Source organism: Phallusia mammillata, chromosome 5 (assembly GCF_965637545.1).
Source record: "Phallusia mammillata chromosome 5, kaPhaMamm4.hap1.1, whole genome shotgun sequence".
Classification (NCBI taxonomy): domain Eukaryota; kingdom Metazoa; phylum Chordata; class Ascidiacea; order Phlebobranchia; family Ascidiidae; genus Phallusia; species Phallusia mammillata.
In genome coordinates, this window is record NC_137256.1 from 22,588,666 (window position 1) to 22,602,843 (window position 14,178).

Genomic DNA, 14,178 nt, shown 5'->3' on the forward strand with positions numbered 1-14,178 from the left:
AGACAATAGTACGAACCTGTTCAGGGGGGCTGTTGTCGTGCGCCGATCGACGATTTGCGGTTTGTGCGGACGCCGTTTATAGTTTCCTGTCGAGCAGAGCCGGTTCCATTCATTAGTCGAAAATCAACGGGCAAGAACATTACGGTTGTGCGCGGCGGTGGCGTGTAAACAGCGAAAAGCCACCGGTGTTGCATCGCGTTGTTCTCTGGCCTGGAGGAAAAAAGTTCCCACGAGGGGTTATGTTGTTACTACGTCGGTGAAGCGCGGCGCTAGTCAGTAGCACCACAGAACGCGCCACTCGTGTCCCGCTCAATGGATGCTATTATCCGCAAATGTGTTTTAGTCGCTCGAAACAGAACCGGCGGCGCGTTTGATGTCGGGCGCCGCACTTTATTCGTGTTTGCTGCCTGTTTTTATTTACATTGCCGCGCGCTCGCTTTTTAAAGTCACAATGGCGCGCGCGATATGTAAGCTTATCTGCCCCCCGGACTTCGGGATGCGCGCACGCCGCGATTTTGAACCGCGGTGCCGATGTGCAACAGCGATACCTAGACTCCCGCATTGGCTGGAGTGCAATTAATGTCAGCAAGTTGGTGCGCCAAAGGCAAAAGGGTTCAGACCTTGAATTAGGACGACGGCTTATCAGTTCAAGGCTCGAGAGATCAGACAGTTGTTAGACCTTTGTGTTTAGATCTTTAAGGGAACATCTAGAACTGGAACACTCAAACACATCCGTACTGTAACTTTCAATATAAGTCTATGTAGGAATCAAAACAGTCACTTAGATTTGTTTAGTTTATAGCATTTTGTGCATGGTTCTGCTAAACTTAAAGCGTGATTTTAACACACGTTTTTGGTAACAGGTACTTGCCAGGTGATTTAGAGTGGCTGACTAACTATGGCTATAACCTGTGACCTGCAAATGAGGCAGATGTTAAGATTTGGCGGAATTCTGCTTCAAGCGTTTTGTTGTATTGCGTCACAAACTAATATTTTGGAGAACAATGGACATGAATCAAGCTCTTCCGGGTTAAGTTTGCTCACAGAGCCGACGCAGAATAAACTAGACTTTTTAGGCGAAGAGTCAATTAACATCTTTGATACGGAACGCCGAAGTTCGACGCCTAAATTCCCGCAAAGGCTTCATAACGAAGCCGAGCAAAGGTTGAAGCGAAGTACGGAGCAAAACGTTCGTGGGGATAGGCGCAAGAACCGTAGGAAGCAGAAAAGCAGCGACAAGCACACTCCAATCAAAGTGGAGCAAGAGGAAAAACCCCAAAACATAATTGAATATTACAAGGAATCGATAAAGCAAAAACCGCCTAATGTTTGTCCAATGTGGCCAAGAGACTCCAGACTAATTGTAAACTGCACAAACGGGCGCCATCTTGGATCAAAATGTTTTGTTCGGTGTCAACCGGGTTATCAGTTGACTGGAAAAAACAAGAGCTACCGTCGTTGTAGGGCAACCAAACGCATCAGGCAGACGAAGAACGGCCAAGCTGTCCGACGCCTCTCGTGGACTGGAAGAGATCAAAGTTTCCAATGTGGTAAGTCTTTAAACTTTTTTTTAGAAAATGGTTGTTTTTTCCTGTGATTGATTCTTGGAGAAGTGTCGCCGGACTGCATAGAACCGACACATAGACATGTTAGGCAGAAAAAAAAGTTATATTACAGCACCTTATTGAGACAAAACAAACACAAAAGCAGTGTATTTGGACCAGTGAGTTGTAATAAATGTACATGTTAAATAATTATTCAGTTTTACCGAATATTAGTCATTTTCATACACTTTTCGTTGTCCATCCGGTAAATGTAAAAAAGTCATCCTACGTTTTGAGGAAGCTGTGTTGGCAAGCTGACATTACCTTGATGAATATAGGACGTTTTATTGCCGATCAGTCCCAAAATACCGCATCACATAAACTGGTTATTAGCATAAAAAGCTTATCGACTCCAGGTTTAATCAAAGCCCACTGTTTTGATCTATAAAGACTATCAATAATTTTCACACAGCACGGGTTAATCGCACCTGTCCCTGCCTGCCACATAAGTATTTTGTAAAAACGCTGGACCGAAAACAAACAACGCGGCGTTGTCGATTTATCAATAATATCGTGGCCGTCATTTGTTGGCATCAAAACGTGAGGCCGTGGTTCGACCGGCAGTGACCCCTTCTTCATCAGTACGATGTCTTGTTTGTTGCGTTTACGGTCAGAGGCAGAACTTCGCCTCAAAGTTGTGGTTATAACTTCACACGCGGACCGTATAACATGTCTTCACGAAACAAAGTTACGGGGAGTGTAAACGACGTCTTACATATATACGGTACTTTTGCAAGATGCTATCAGCTGTAATCACTTTATCATATTTACACTTAAATGAAAGTGTAACTTGCGGATTTTGGGTAACACTTTTTTGAGCTTAAATCTTGGATTTTCTGACAATTTTCAAACTGAGCGAAAAACTTTTCAGACACGAAAACGCAAAGTTGGACTTTATTCTTTTGTTTACATAAAATTGTATGCTAGTTTGTGTTAAGGACAGAGCAAAAAGCCTCAAAAAGCGTGAACATACATCCTATGTTAAGGGCATGAGCTAAGTAGGCCTACAAATTGTTGTGCTTTTTGTGCACAATTGTGCTCAAATTTTCACCAAGCCGGAAATAGCTGCGCAAATCTGTCGGGGGCAAAATTGGTAAACGCTCTGCAGCTACACCGTTTGAACAGAAAGTATTGACAAACATATTTCATCCATTTTGAAAACCGAAACCATAAGCTTATGATTCATTTTTGATTTTTCGGTCGGTGGGCCGGCAGTAACGCACGTATCAACATGTGCCGCTTGACGCTTGTCGCGAATGATTAAAAAGCTGCACAAGTGTCGCGTAAGATGCCGATCAAAAAGCACTTGAGTTTAAGTGCACTCAAGACGAGCAGTAAACGTCTTTTGTTGGTGCGAAAATGAATTATTTTGTGATGGGATCAATTACTGGTCCCTCTCCCGCAAGGAGGTTATGTCTATATGTTTAGGATTTTGAAAACCGGTGCTTAGCTTTGGCGCGCGTCTGAGTGTCTTATGATTTGAAAACAAACAATTCGAGTCGTGTTTGGTGAAGCAGCTCTCCTTCTGAAGATGATTTGTTGTCGCTGATGATTTTCCCAGCTTACGAGAATGAATAACAGCAGCGATTGATGATACGTCTGTTATAAATTTGTTTTCACTATATACAAGGCAGTTTTGTCTTTCATCTTATTGATAATTGTCTGGCAGTTATGTCTTTCATCCTATCGATAATTAACTTAAGAAATCATTTGTTTTCTGGTGATAAAATGACAGAAGGAAATCACAACAAAACAAATTGTTTTTTGTGATAAAAATGACTACAAAAAAGTAAACGTTCAAACTGTTGAAAATGTTTACCCTACCCAAAAATTTTTCAAATAAATTTACATCAAAGTGTTAACATACACGCTGCAAATAAAAATTTGTAATCTGATCTGTGTAAAAAAAGTCAAAAAACAATATTTAAGTTAATTTCGCTGGAGTTAAAATCAAACTTGTTGTGGCAAAACTTTGTTGTTCCCGAAGCCCTGAAAACACGGGTTCCTATTTTTCTCGGTTTAGTGGTCGCCGTGGTTCATCTGTGGAATGTGCGAAATGCAAAGGCTTGACGCTAATAACTTCAATTCCGTCCGTTTACTAATCGTTCAAAGCCAAAGTCGATTCCCCGGGGAGCCACAAATAACCCGTGCATAGTAACGCTTACCACTAATACATCATGCACCGTCGACCAGCGCACACAAGACACGTTTTCCGAAAGTTTTCGCCGATGTCAGTTTAAGCCTGCCCTCAGCCCAAAGTTAATCCGTTCAAAACTTAAACACAGGTTAAAACAGATCGTAGGTTTGACCCCTTTAATCAGCTACGAAATTTTAACCACTTCGCTAATGCTCTTCCGTTTTAGCCCCAGTATGCCTTGTCAGGGATCGTTAAAAGGTCAGTGACCCACATTAACCTAGGAGATCGCCTTTTTGTCAACGTGGCAACAAAAATTTGAGGAATTAGAAACAAAACTGCTAAAGGTCAAACCAAAATGGTTTTCTGTAACACATTCGCAAAAAATATAAGCGTAATTTTAACATTTTTGTTCTGTCTGTAGAGTATTATGTTAAAGCCCAACTACTGGAAGTAACGCGTTTATAGAGCTCTTCTGGCAAATTCAGTGTATTTTTATTCAGTGTTATTTACCCTGATGAGGGCGACCTGTATAGGACGTGGAAACGCCGGAATAAAAATACATTTGCCAGAAGAGCTCTATAAACTTGATATTATGCCTGGCAGCAATAGCTCATATACTGGAAGTAAGTGTGTAACATACGGCTTTCCTCGTAACGTTTCACGGCATAGATACAAAACAAATTCACAAAATCAGGCTAAAAGTGCAGAAATAAGCTAAATTTAGGGTGTAAACTCGCAATTTGATGAGAGCACAAGGCCAGGTATGGGCACCGATACCGTATAAGATCACATCAAATTGCTGGTAATCGGATGTGAATTGTGACGCAACAATGACGCGTCGCGCGACGACCACAACAATCGCTTCTCTTGTGCGCCGGAACGACAACAATGTAAAAGATGCGTCGCGTCAAGAGCAATCTTACTGTGACGTCATAATTTCTCCCCGCGAACCCAGCGCCCCTTTGAGTATTGTCTGGGGGCCCGGGAACGGCAATTGTCACTATTGTCACTCGACAAGGTTCTTCCGACTTGTGGTTAGGTGATATCACATAGCAGATGTGGGTCTCAGAGTGGAAACGATCACACCCTTGAAGAAAATACCGAGTTTGGTGTACGATGCCTCGTTTTCGAACAGAAGGATACGATGTTATCGCTGTGTTGGCATGTATTTAGGAAATAGATACCTATCATTCTACAATTGGTAGATTTCGAAATCGCTTCCGTTTTCGCTGTTAAAATGGGCCTAACGTTAAGGAAAGGCTAAATTCAGAACAGCTCACGATTGGAATTTTCGCTAGTTTTTGCTCGTTAAATGTTGGTTAATGAAAAGGTTTTGGTGTCAGTGCAGTGAAATAACCGGCAAATCGATTTCTTGTCTTTTTTGTTTTTTAATATCCTGGACATGCCGTAATCGCATTGGGTTTTTAATTTGTATTTTTTGTGTAGAACTGCTTGTCTATAAACTTGCTAAAGTTAAACTTGAAAAGAAAAACAAATGTTTCGGAAGTTTTTACGCCAAACGCCAATACGTCTTTTTGCCATTCCCACAACCCAGCTTTACATGGCAGAATTTTGTTTTCAATGCTCATCAGCCTGATATGTAGTTTGCTTCTAATCAGCTTCAAATGTCTACTACGATTTTCAAGAAATCAATCGGTCAGTGATTTTGAAAATCTTAAGACAACCAAGCCATTTGCAAAGAAAAAACTGTTATACCGATCACCGACGATAAACACAACAAACGGCGTCACAACTGGGCATGATACAGTCCACAATCAAACTCCACGCAATGTTTCCGTTAGTAGGAATAAAAAAATACGAAGAAAAGGCTTAACCTGGTCGGTGCGGGTTTTTGACGTTTCCAATGTGAAGAATTCCTCCACAAACACGCATCTAGTCGTGCACCGAGCCAGGGGACAATGCGCCCGCTTAGCTATGCAAACATACCAACGTCCGAACACAGCTGTTCAAGACGGAGCCTCGACAACGGACGAACACCACCACGCTAAAGACACGTGCTAGTCAGGAATGGGACCCCACCCTTAACTGGTTGTCTTATGTCCTGTTTCTCGTCAACTTATAGGGGAGCGCATGATATAATGTCCAAACCGTTTTAAACTGACGGCCTTCTATCATAGATTTTACATATCCGTTACATATCTTACTTAAAATTTGATGCAAGTAAAATTTGGCTGTAAACTAAGTAGTTATACACAAGGAATTCTTCAAACAAAAATAGGTGTGTGGACAACTGATGAAATAGTAAAGACTTCGCTTTTGTGTTTTCAACGGGCAGAATTATCACTTTTCGACCGCAGAGTTTAAACGACGGGCGGCGGCTTTCAAAGTGGAGTATCAGTGGTCGGAAAAATTCACAGCAAGGGCGGTTTTTAACGTTTATAGTGGTTTCATGAAAACGTGTGGCTGGTGGGTTTTTCTTTCATCTCACCGCTTTTCAGACCGCTTCTAAATCCAATCTAGTTTGATGAGTAAGACTTTGCTGATCCCAGCGCATTATACACAATGATCAACGAATTAATCTTGTTTCACTGCCCCACCCAAATGGCTTGTATTCTTTATTCGATTACTAAGTGCGGGGTGAATCCAATTACCGGTTTAGCGGCCAAAATGACGAGTCCCGTCGCGCCAACGTCGGGCTTTATGTAGGAGATGTTCACCTCACCAGTTACTTAACCCTTTTACCTTGTTGAACTTTTTAGCGCTTTTAGTGCGGTTCACTTTGCAATGATACGAGAACCGAGGTGTTGTTATGGTGCGGCGACACGTCTGTTTGTGTGCACTTACATTTGTTGTTGTTTTTCGGCCAGAACCGTTTGTTGAAGGATAAATAATGTTTTACGTCAAACCGTAGAAGAAAAATCTCCCCAGGGCATGGGTTGTTAACCCCCAATACTCAATCGAAACATTAGAAGCAAGTTTCTGTTTATGAAAACGCCCGTTTCAGGTGTTTTATAAACAACGTTTCACCGTTATTTAATACACTAATGTTTACTGCTTTCAATTTAAGCACATTACCGTTAACTGGTATCAACAACCACACATGTTCGAAATCGTATTGAGAAAGTCACTTTGGTCAAAATTAAACCGATTGTGTTCGGCCCAATGACGGCAATTACCTGAGACGCGACCGTCCCATTCATCCCCTAGCACAGCTGCCATCCGGCACAGGTCCAGCTGACTTTACCGGCCCTGTAATTGCCTTCTCGGGAAGCGCATGGAATCTAATTAAATGAGCTATTGGAGTAGGTAAAAGCCTGCCCCTATTGTAATATATCACAGGCAGGGTTCACGAAGATACATGAAGTGTATTGTAACCTCTTGCCATGACTAGTTTTCTTCTCAAGTAGCAGAATTTGATGCAAAGTGGATTTGGCGTTTGTGCCTCACAAGTCTTGCATTACGCGCAAGTTGGCGCGCTGTTCTCGCTACTTCGGTTGGCCTTAAATCTCCACACCTGTGAATTTTACTATATAGTCGCAAGAACGAACGTCACAAGATAAACCACAGAACAGCCAAGGGCAATAAACACAGTTCGCTTTGATTAAAAAATATTGAGTAAAATAATTTTTAACCGAAAATGACATGAGCATTTGGTGAAAAGCCAAGCATTAAAGCAATTCCCATTTTACGTCTGTTGGGGTTGTTATATTACTCATTACAATAAAATTAATTTGCATGTTATGCTTCTAAAAAATGAATCACTTTTCACAGAAAAAGCATGTCAAAGTAGCGTCGCTTTGTGTACCAGTCCATGATTTGTGGAACAAACGCGATCTCAGGCATATTTGGTGATTTATTGCGGATGTCAATCTCATCAATAGGATATGTGGCGTAAACATCCATACCCGAAACCAGCAATTTACCAACATAGGTTTCCCCTTTCGAAGTGTGTCTGTCATATGGCGTTTCCAATAAATCAGGAAATTAAACGACGGCATAGTGCGCAAGCAAAAAAACTGGCCCTTTTATCTATTAATCCCTTGTTTCCGACCTTGGAGCTTGATTTCCAGGCAAACGGAACGACAACAAATTTGCAAAAGGCCTCAACGCGGCGGCTTATCCCAGAGGCATGAATTTTTAATCAAGACACAACACATGGCATCGCGGCAAAATGAAAAATGCCTTTGACGTCAGGCCAAGACGCCGACTGCATGAAATACACGCCTGGGCTACGCGGCCCGTGCTATCCAGATGCGTAAATACAAGACGAAGCAGGTGCGTAAACACAGCTAGTCCCAATATGCGAATGCCTGCTGGCGCGATCGCATATAAAGGGGCCTAACAGCGAGGATATAACTGTTGTTTCATGCATACCGCCGTTTTTGAGACTTTCGCTTAATTATGCGTTGCGAACCGACAATTTCCGCGCGTTTGAAAGGCTCTGACCTGTGGTTTTCGAAGCATTAGCTAGCCGCTTCAGTCGTCTTTCTTGCGGCCTCAAGTGCAATAATTCACCTGCATGTTGACATGACTTTTGGCGTCGAGCATGACGAGTAACGCGCCGAAAACTTCTCAGGAATTTCGGCACCGGCTTTGGCATGTGGTTTAACACACCGGTTTGGAGAAGTGGGCAAAATTTCCATGCTCAATTCTTCAAGCTAATTATAGTTCCTGCTATTTAGGTGTCGGTCTGCAATTCTTGCTAAGCTTATTCGTTCCCGTTTTGGTTCTCAAAACTTAAGATACAATCTCGTATGAAATATTCAGACCAGAAAAACACTCAAATGTCATTTGCATACCGTTTCCATACCAGTTGTCTTCGAAATCCCAAAAGTCTTACCAAGACAAGTATACCGGAGGAGTAATACGAAACTATAGATAAGAATACACAATAACAACGACTGTTCACGGTCGTAATGTTTCAAATATGTTTTGACATGACACTATTCATTGATTATTTTGACCAGAAATGATTTTGTCGTTGCAGTGTCCATCTGCCCGCCGTTAGTGGCGCCTCCCAACGGCGAGATCAAGTGCAAACCGTCAGTGGGAGATCATGTTTCGTCCGTCAACACTCAGCAATGTACAACACGATGTCGTCCAGGCTATGTACTGTCCCATAACAGTGTGAGAAGATGTCGATCGAACGGCAGCTGGTCTGGTCAACCCGCAACGTGCCAAGGTAAATGACAACTCCATAGTATTCTTGTTTTTTTTTTTAGTTTCCGTTTCGACACCAAGACGTCACTACTTACGTCATGTTACCCATGTTCTTATGATGCTTAAAGCCTTTCTCTCATTTGGCACTGATAATGACAACATAAATTGTTTTCACTATAATGTATGTGTCTATATACCAGTTCTTTGATTGTTATTTTGGATTTAACTCTCTAATTGATAAATTATATTTTCATTTTTTTGCAGTTTTCAACTTGCGAACCGCAATCGGTCCTCAGTTTGTACGTCATCAAAAGCTCGCATGTGGTGACGTCACCAGTTTGACGACGTATTCATACAAAGGAGTTACGTATCTGGTTGCAGGTGACACGGTAAGAAAAATTATATTTTTTTGCGGTTTTTGAGTTTTTTTCTTTCCAAAATACTTCAAACACAATTAACGTGTAGCTTCGCCGGATATCTTCAAATCAAAACTTCACCAATTCCAAAGCAAAACTGCGTTTGCAAACAGAAGCGACAGTAAAAGTGATTAATACTATGAGAAAACAGTTTATATCCGGGGAGAAATAGCCTTTCTCCCGAGTAAATTATTCACCATCATTCAATATTTGTTCTTTTACTTATACAAGGGTCAATGATATTTCTAGTAGTCAATTTCAACTCTTATGTAACCAATAAGTGGAATTTACTTATTTGTTTGTTTTGAGACGTTGACGTGTATTCCTCGAATGCCCACTCAGGACTTAATTCCGAGAAACGGCGCCATAGTGATCCTCTGCCCATCGATAACCCACAGTCAAATCGTTGGAAACTGTATGCAACTGTTCTTAGATCGGCGAAAATTTCCCTAAATGCGTTTATGTAACGTGAAAGTTACGGACACTAAAATGCAATTCTTGTACTTGGGTCCTTAAATCAACAGCTCCTATTTACAAGGAAGGTTTTGAAAGCCCATTACTCCTGTCACATTAACGTCGCGTTGTCAAGATGTAACGACAAAATCTCTCCAATGCTTTTGCCTGTGTCCAAATATTTAGTTTTCTTGGACATGTCTGCGCCTCTTCGTGCAGTTTGATCTGGTTTGTAAGACTTAAATAAGACTCGTTTAAGGAAGCCTACTGCACGATCTCTTATTCAAAACAACAGATGCATATCTAGCCTGTGTAACGATTACGTAACCTTGATTTTGAAATGCGATTCAGAACTCTGAGAATTTGGTTTGGGGCTTGAATTGCAATTTGCAATGTTTTGTTTTCCCTTATCATTGTCCTTACTAGACGGAGATACGGTATTCAGGTTATGCAACACTTAATTTGCTGCATTATTTCGGAAGCTATTCCTTTAGTATGGCGTCAACGCCCCTTTGGAGGGGGAGGGGTGTGTGCGCAATTAGGTGGGGTCGCCGTTAAAAGTTTATGCAGTTAGACTGTTAGAGTAATACACCGACAAGAGAAATTAAGCATCTCTGTATGATCAACATAAGCAATGAAATATTTTCAACGTTATTATGGTGACCGGTTGATTCGGTAAGAGGCCTTTAATGGGCCTGGCGTACCGTGAAAAAAAAATGTTTATCTTTATCATTACAACCAATGTTGATAAACTGATGTTATTACTTAAACAAATGTTAAATTCAGCGTAAATTATATTTGTTGTGAATTTTGGAAAAGAAAAAGACTGAAACACTGATTTAAGATAAAATTACACTTTTGTAAATTAAGGTTTGCTGCATATGCTTCAGGCAATATTTTGCTTTGCAGATTATAATTGGATTTTGTGTTGAAAGATCAAATAGGCAATTCTTGGTGACATTTTTCTTCAGTGGTTTTCTTTAAACTCAGCATTTCTTTAATCGTAGCGCTTTGGCCAATTAACAAGATTAAATGTGTGACAGCAAATTAACAATTTACCGCAACAATTATCCAATTGACAAAAGTTTATTTTTATCAGGAATCCAACATCGTTCGCGTCTTCAAGTGGTCTGGATCACGCTTCTCTTCTCTTCCCTGGCAGACAATTAACCACAAGGATCCGAAGTCTGTACAAGTCGTTCCGAACAAGAACGGTAATTTGAGGCTGGTTGTGGCTAACGGACGTGGAATAGCTTTGTACAGGTGAGTTTCGCGCCACCACTACGCGATTGTCAAGTAGTACAACTAAAAAACATCTTTGTTGTGGCAAGTAATTGTAGGTCAAATGTGTATTGATATTTTGGCCTGGTGTAACAAAGACTCCTGTGGGCTACGTTAATTTTCCCGTTTCAATATTCATTTGGCGACAACAGTTGAAAAAAGTAAATGTGTAGTGTTCGAAAAGCGAGACTGAAATATTGTACCAAATAGCCTATAGTAGGGGTTCTCAAACTACTTTGTCCTGGTCAACGTTTGGCTAGAAAAAAATTACCCCTTATTGTTAACAGCCTCTGTGATAGGTTTACACTAGATCAGCCGCTTTCGTAGTATGTTGAAGTTTAACGACCACATGTCAGTTAGAACAGATAATAACAATTATATTCAAGCCATTATTCAAAATCGTTCAAAAATAGGAAATAAAAACTTCATCCGTATCAGTATTCTCCCTTATTCAAATAGAATAGTTTATTGCCTTAAAATTATTTTTTAATACTTTTTTTCTGGTTTACAGGATGAACCAAAGCGGTCACTTCCAGTTAAGCAACCTTCTACCGCCACCAGAGAGCGCCGATCCGAAGAGTTTGGACACTTTGGTGGGGCTCGATTTTCTCTCGTTGCATGGTGAGGTGTTGCGATGCACGAACAAGAGGAAAGGCCAAAGGTCGATTGTCTTGGTACAAAAACTTATTTCCACAAAAGGTGAGACAGGACTGTTACTTGATCCTAATTGAACCCGCCAGGCTCACACATAATACCTCGTAAAGTAGCCACAGAGAGCAGTATTTTTTAACCCGAATCCGAACACGTTTTTCGTTAGCCTGTGATCATGACCAACGTAACACAAATATATTTCTAACTTGCCACTTAAAACCATTAAGGTGTTAAAAAGAGCGTGAAATTTCACATGAGTTTCCAGTAAAACCTGTAGGATAAACCAAAGGGGCCAAGTGTTACCAGTGAAATTTGTAATGAAAGAATGTTTTATACACAGGTCGCCCTAAGTTTAAACGGCTCGCACGCCGAAAAATGCGCCAACGTGAGGAAATAGCCGACTGCGCTATGTTGCCTGTTGACAAAACAATGCTGATCATTATGACGTCAAACCGTCCGGACGGGCGCGGCCGCATTCTAGTGGGACGGCCAAAACAGCAGCGGATACGAATTGCTGAAGTCCTGAAACACGCCGATCTTCGGAACATTTCGGATATTTCCGGATTCCGAACGGATCATGACGGCTCCACATACTTGGCAGCAGGACAAAGGGTCAACGGAGGTCATTGCTTTATTTACAAGCGTATGAGCGAAACTGAAGGCAGCTAAAGTCGCATGAGCGGAAACAATGGTTTCAAATGAGTGTCTTTCGCGGTCACTAGGGTTTGGCACCTGCCTGTACTCAACCCCAGAGTGGAGTTAACCGGATCAACTGGACCCTTGCTGACATCTGGCGGTAACAATGTCATTGACATGTGCCATGCAAGAGCAGAAGCTAAGGGACCAAAGACTTTTTATCACTGTTGAGAGTTCAAGTGATATGTAAGTGACGGATAGGATGGAATAAATAAAGCCATCGCATGAATTTAAAAATCGGGTTGTCCAGAATAGGTGTGGCCTATTTTCTGCACACATTTTGAATTCTGGACGGCAAATGAATATGTACTGTTAAGCCAAACAACCTCTTTCGATTTGCAAACAGTAAATATACAACACAGTATTGAACACCAAAGTACGTTTTGTCAGGTGGAAATCGATTTACAATCGGCTACGCTTAACTATTCCAGGATCATTTGTTCTACCTCCATTAAATTCGCCATCTGAAATGCTCAACCTATACAAGATTGCCAGTAGTTGTGTCGCCACCTCCAATATTTTATACTATCTCTCTTGTTTGTCTAACGATTTGATTTGTCCTAATTTATCTTATTCCGCTTTTCTGTTGTTGAAAGCTTCATATTTTCGTTCGTATATTTTCTTAATACAAGTCACACATTCGCTGTTTTTGCTGTTTTAAAGGGAATCTGTTACGGTAGCTTGTTAAAAAATGCATTAGTAAAAAACTGGAAATCGCTACAAAAGTTTTGCCGTCGTCAGCCAATAAAGAAAATAAGAATGAATTTTCAAAAAAAACTCCAACCATCAGAAAAATTCAAGAGTCTCTGTTTTCATGTAGCAGCTAAAGCAAACACTCGTAAAACAAACTTAGGGTGTTGTAATGTTTGTCAAAGGAATAAAAACTTTCTCCTCTTCGAAATCTGTTAATTTTTATTAGAAGAAGTTTAGAGAAAGGCTTCATTGTGCCACAGATTATTGCAGAACACCTACTTTGGCTGTATTTATGCACCCTTGATCATTGCGGTGAGAATTTATTGGCTTCACTGCACTGAGTTTGCTACCTACGTACTCTTTGTTTCGCCATCAACACAGCCATTTCTCTTCTTCAAATGGCCCAAAGCCCGTCAAAAGAACATGCGTACAACATATGTCGTGTGCATTTAAGTGACAACCAACCAGCATAAACCACTGTCGTTAGTGTCGTGACCCATCATCATGGTACGGCCATGGATTGGACCATTGTTCCTCAACCTTTTTTGATGTCGGGGCCAAATGGGAGTTTTTTAAGTGTGTAAGAAGCCGCAAAAAACGAGACCTAAAAAAATCCTTAAAGATTATTACCCTGAATCTAACATAGCAACCTTTGGTGGTTTTCTGGTGCGAGCCGCAAAGCAAGTAGTTGGGAGCCTCATGCGGCCCGAGAGCCGCGTTGAGAATCACTGGACTGGACGGATTCAGTTATTTTTCGATAAACTTCCGTATCTTAAGCTGCGCAGCTCATAAACAACATTGTAAAACGATTCCTTAGCGCCAAACTTTCCGCAAACCTTTGTTCCGTAATTTTTGCCCGACAGAAATGCAAAAAAAGAAGCAAGAATGATTTGTTTACTTCATATCGTGAACTCATCCTGCTTCATCAGTCGAGTGGTTACAGATGGTGAAATTTGGTCCCGTGACCTGTGATGTGACGTCACTGCCAGGGGAACAAAGCGTGAAGGCAAGTTTCACCAGCAAAAAAATCGTTTTGGTTTGCTATTTTCGTTAGTTCCGCTTTGTTTTGTAACGGCAAGCTCAGAAACAAATGACAGTTAATTTACTATGAAATGTAGTGTGTGAA

The 14,178-nt window shown here is 41.1% G+C and overlaps 1 protein-coding gene across 1 annotated transcript; it reads left to right on the forward strand.

Moving 5' to 3' along the window:
* Positions 1-773: 773 nt before the first annotated feature.
* Positions 774-13,003, forward strand: LOC145229033 (uncharacterized). The gene is made up of 6 exons (XM_080094282.1): positions 774-1,550; positions 8,690-8,884; positions 9,127-9,251; positions 10,831-10,994; positions 11,524-11,711; positions 12,004-13,003. Exons 1-6 carry the CDS (start codon positions 899-901, stop codon positions 12,330-12,332), a joined length of 1,653 nt encoding a protein of 550 aa, XP_079950408.1. The 5' UTR covers positions 774-898; the 3' UTR covers positions 12,333-13,003.
* The last annotated feature ends 1,175 nt before the right edge of the window (positions 13,004-14,178 follow it).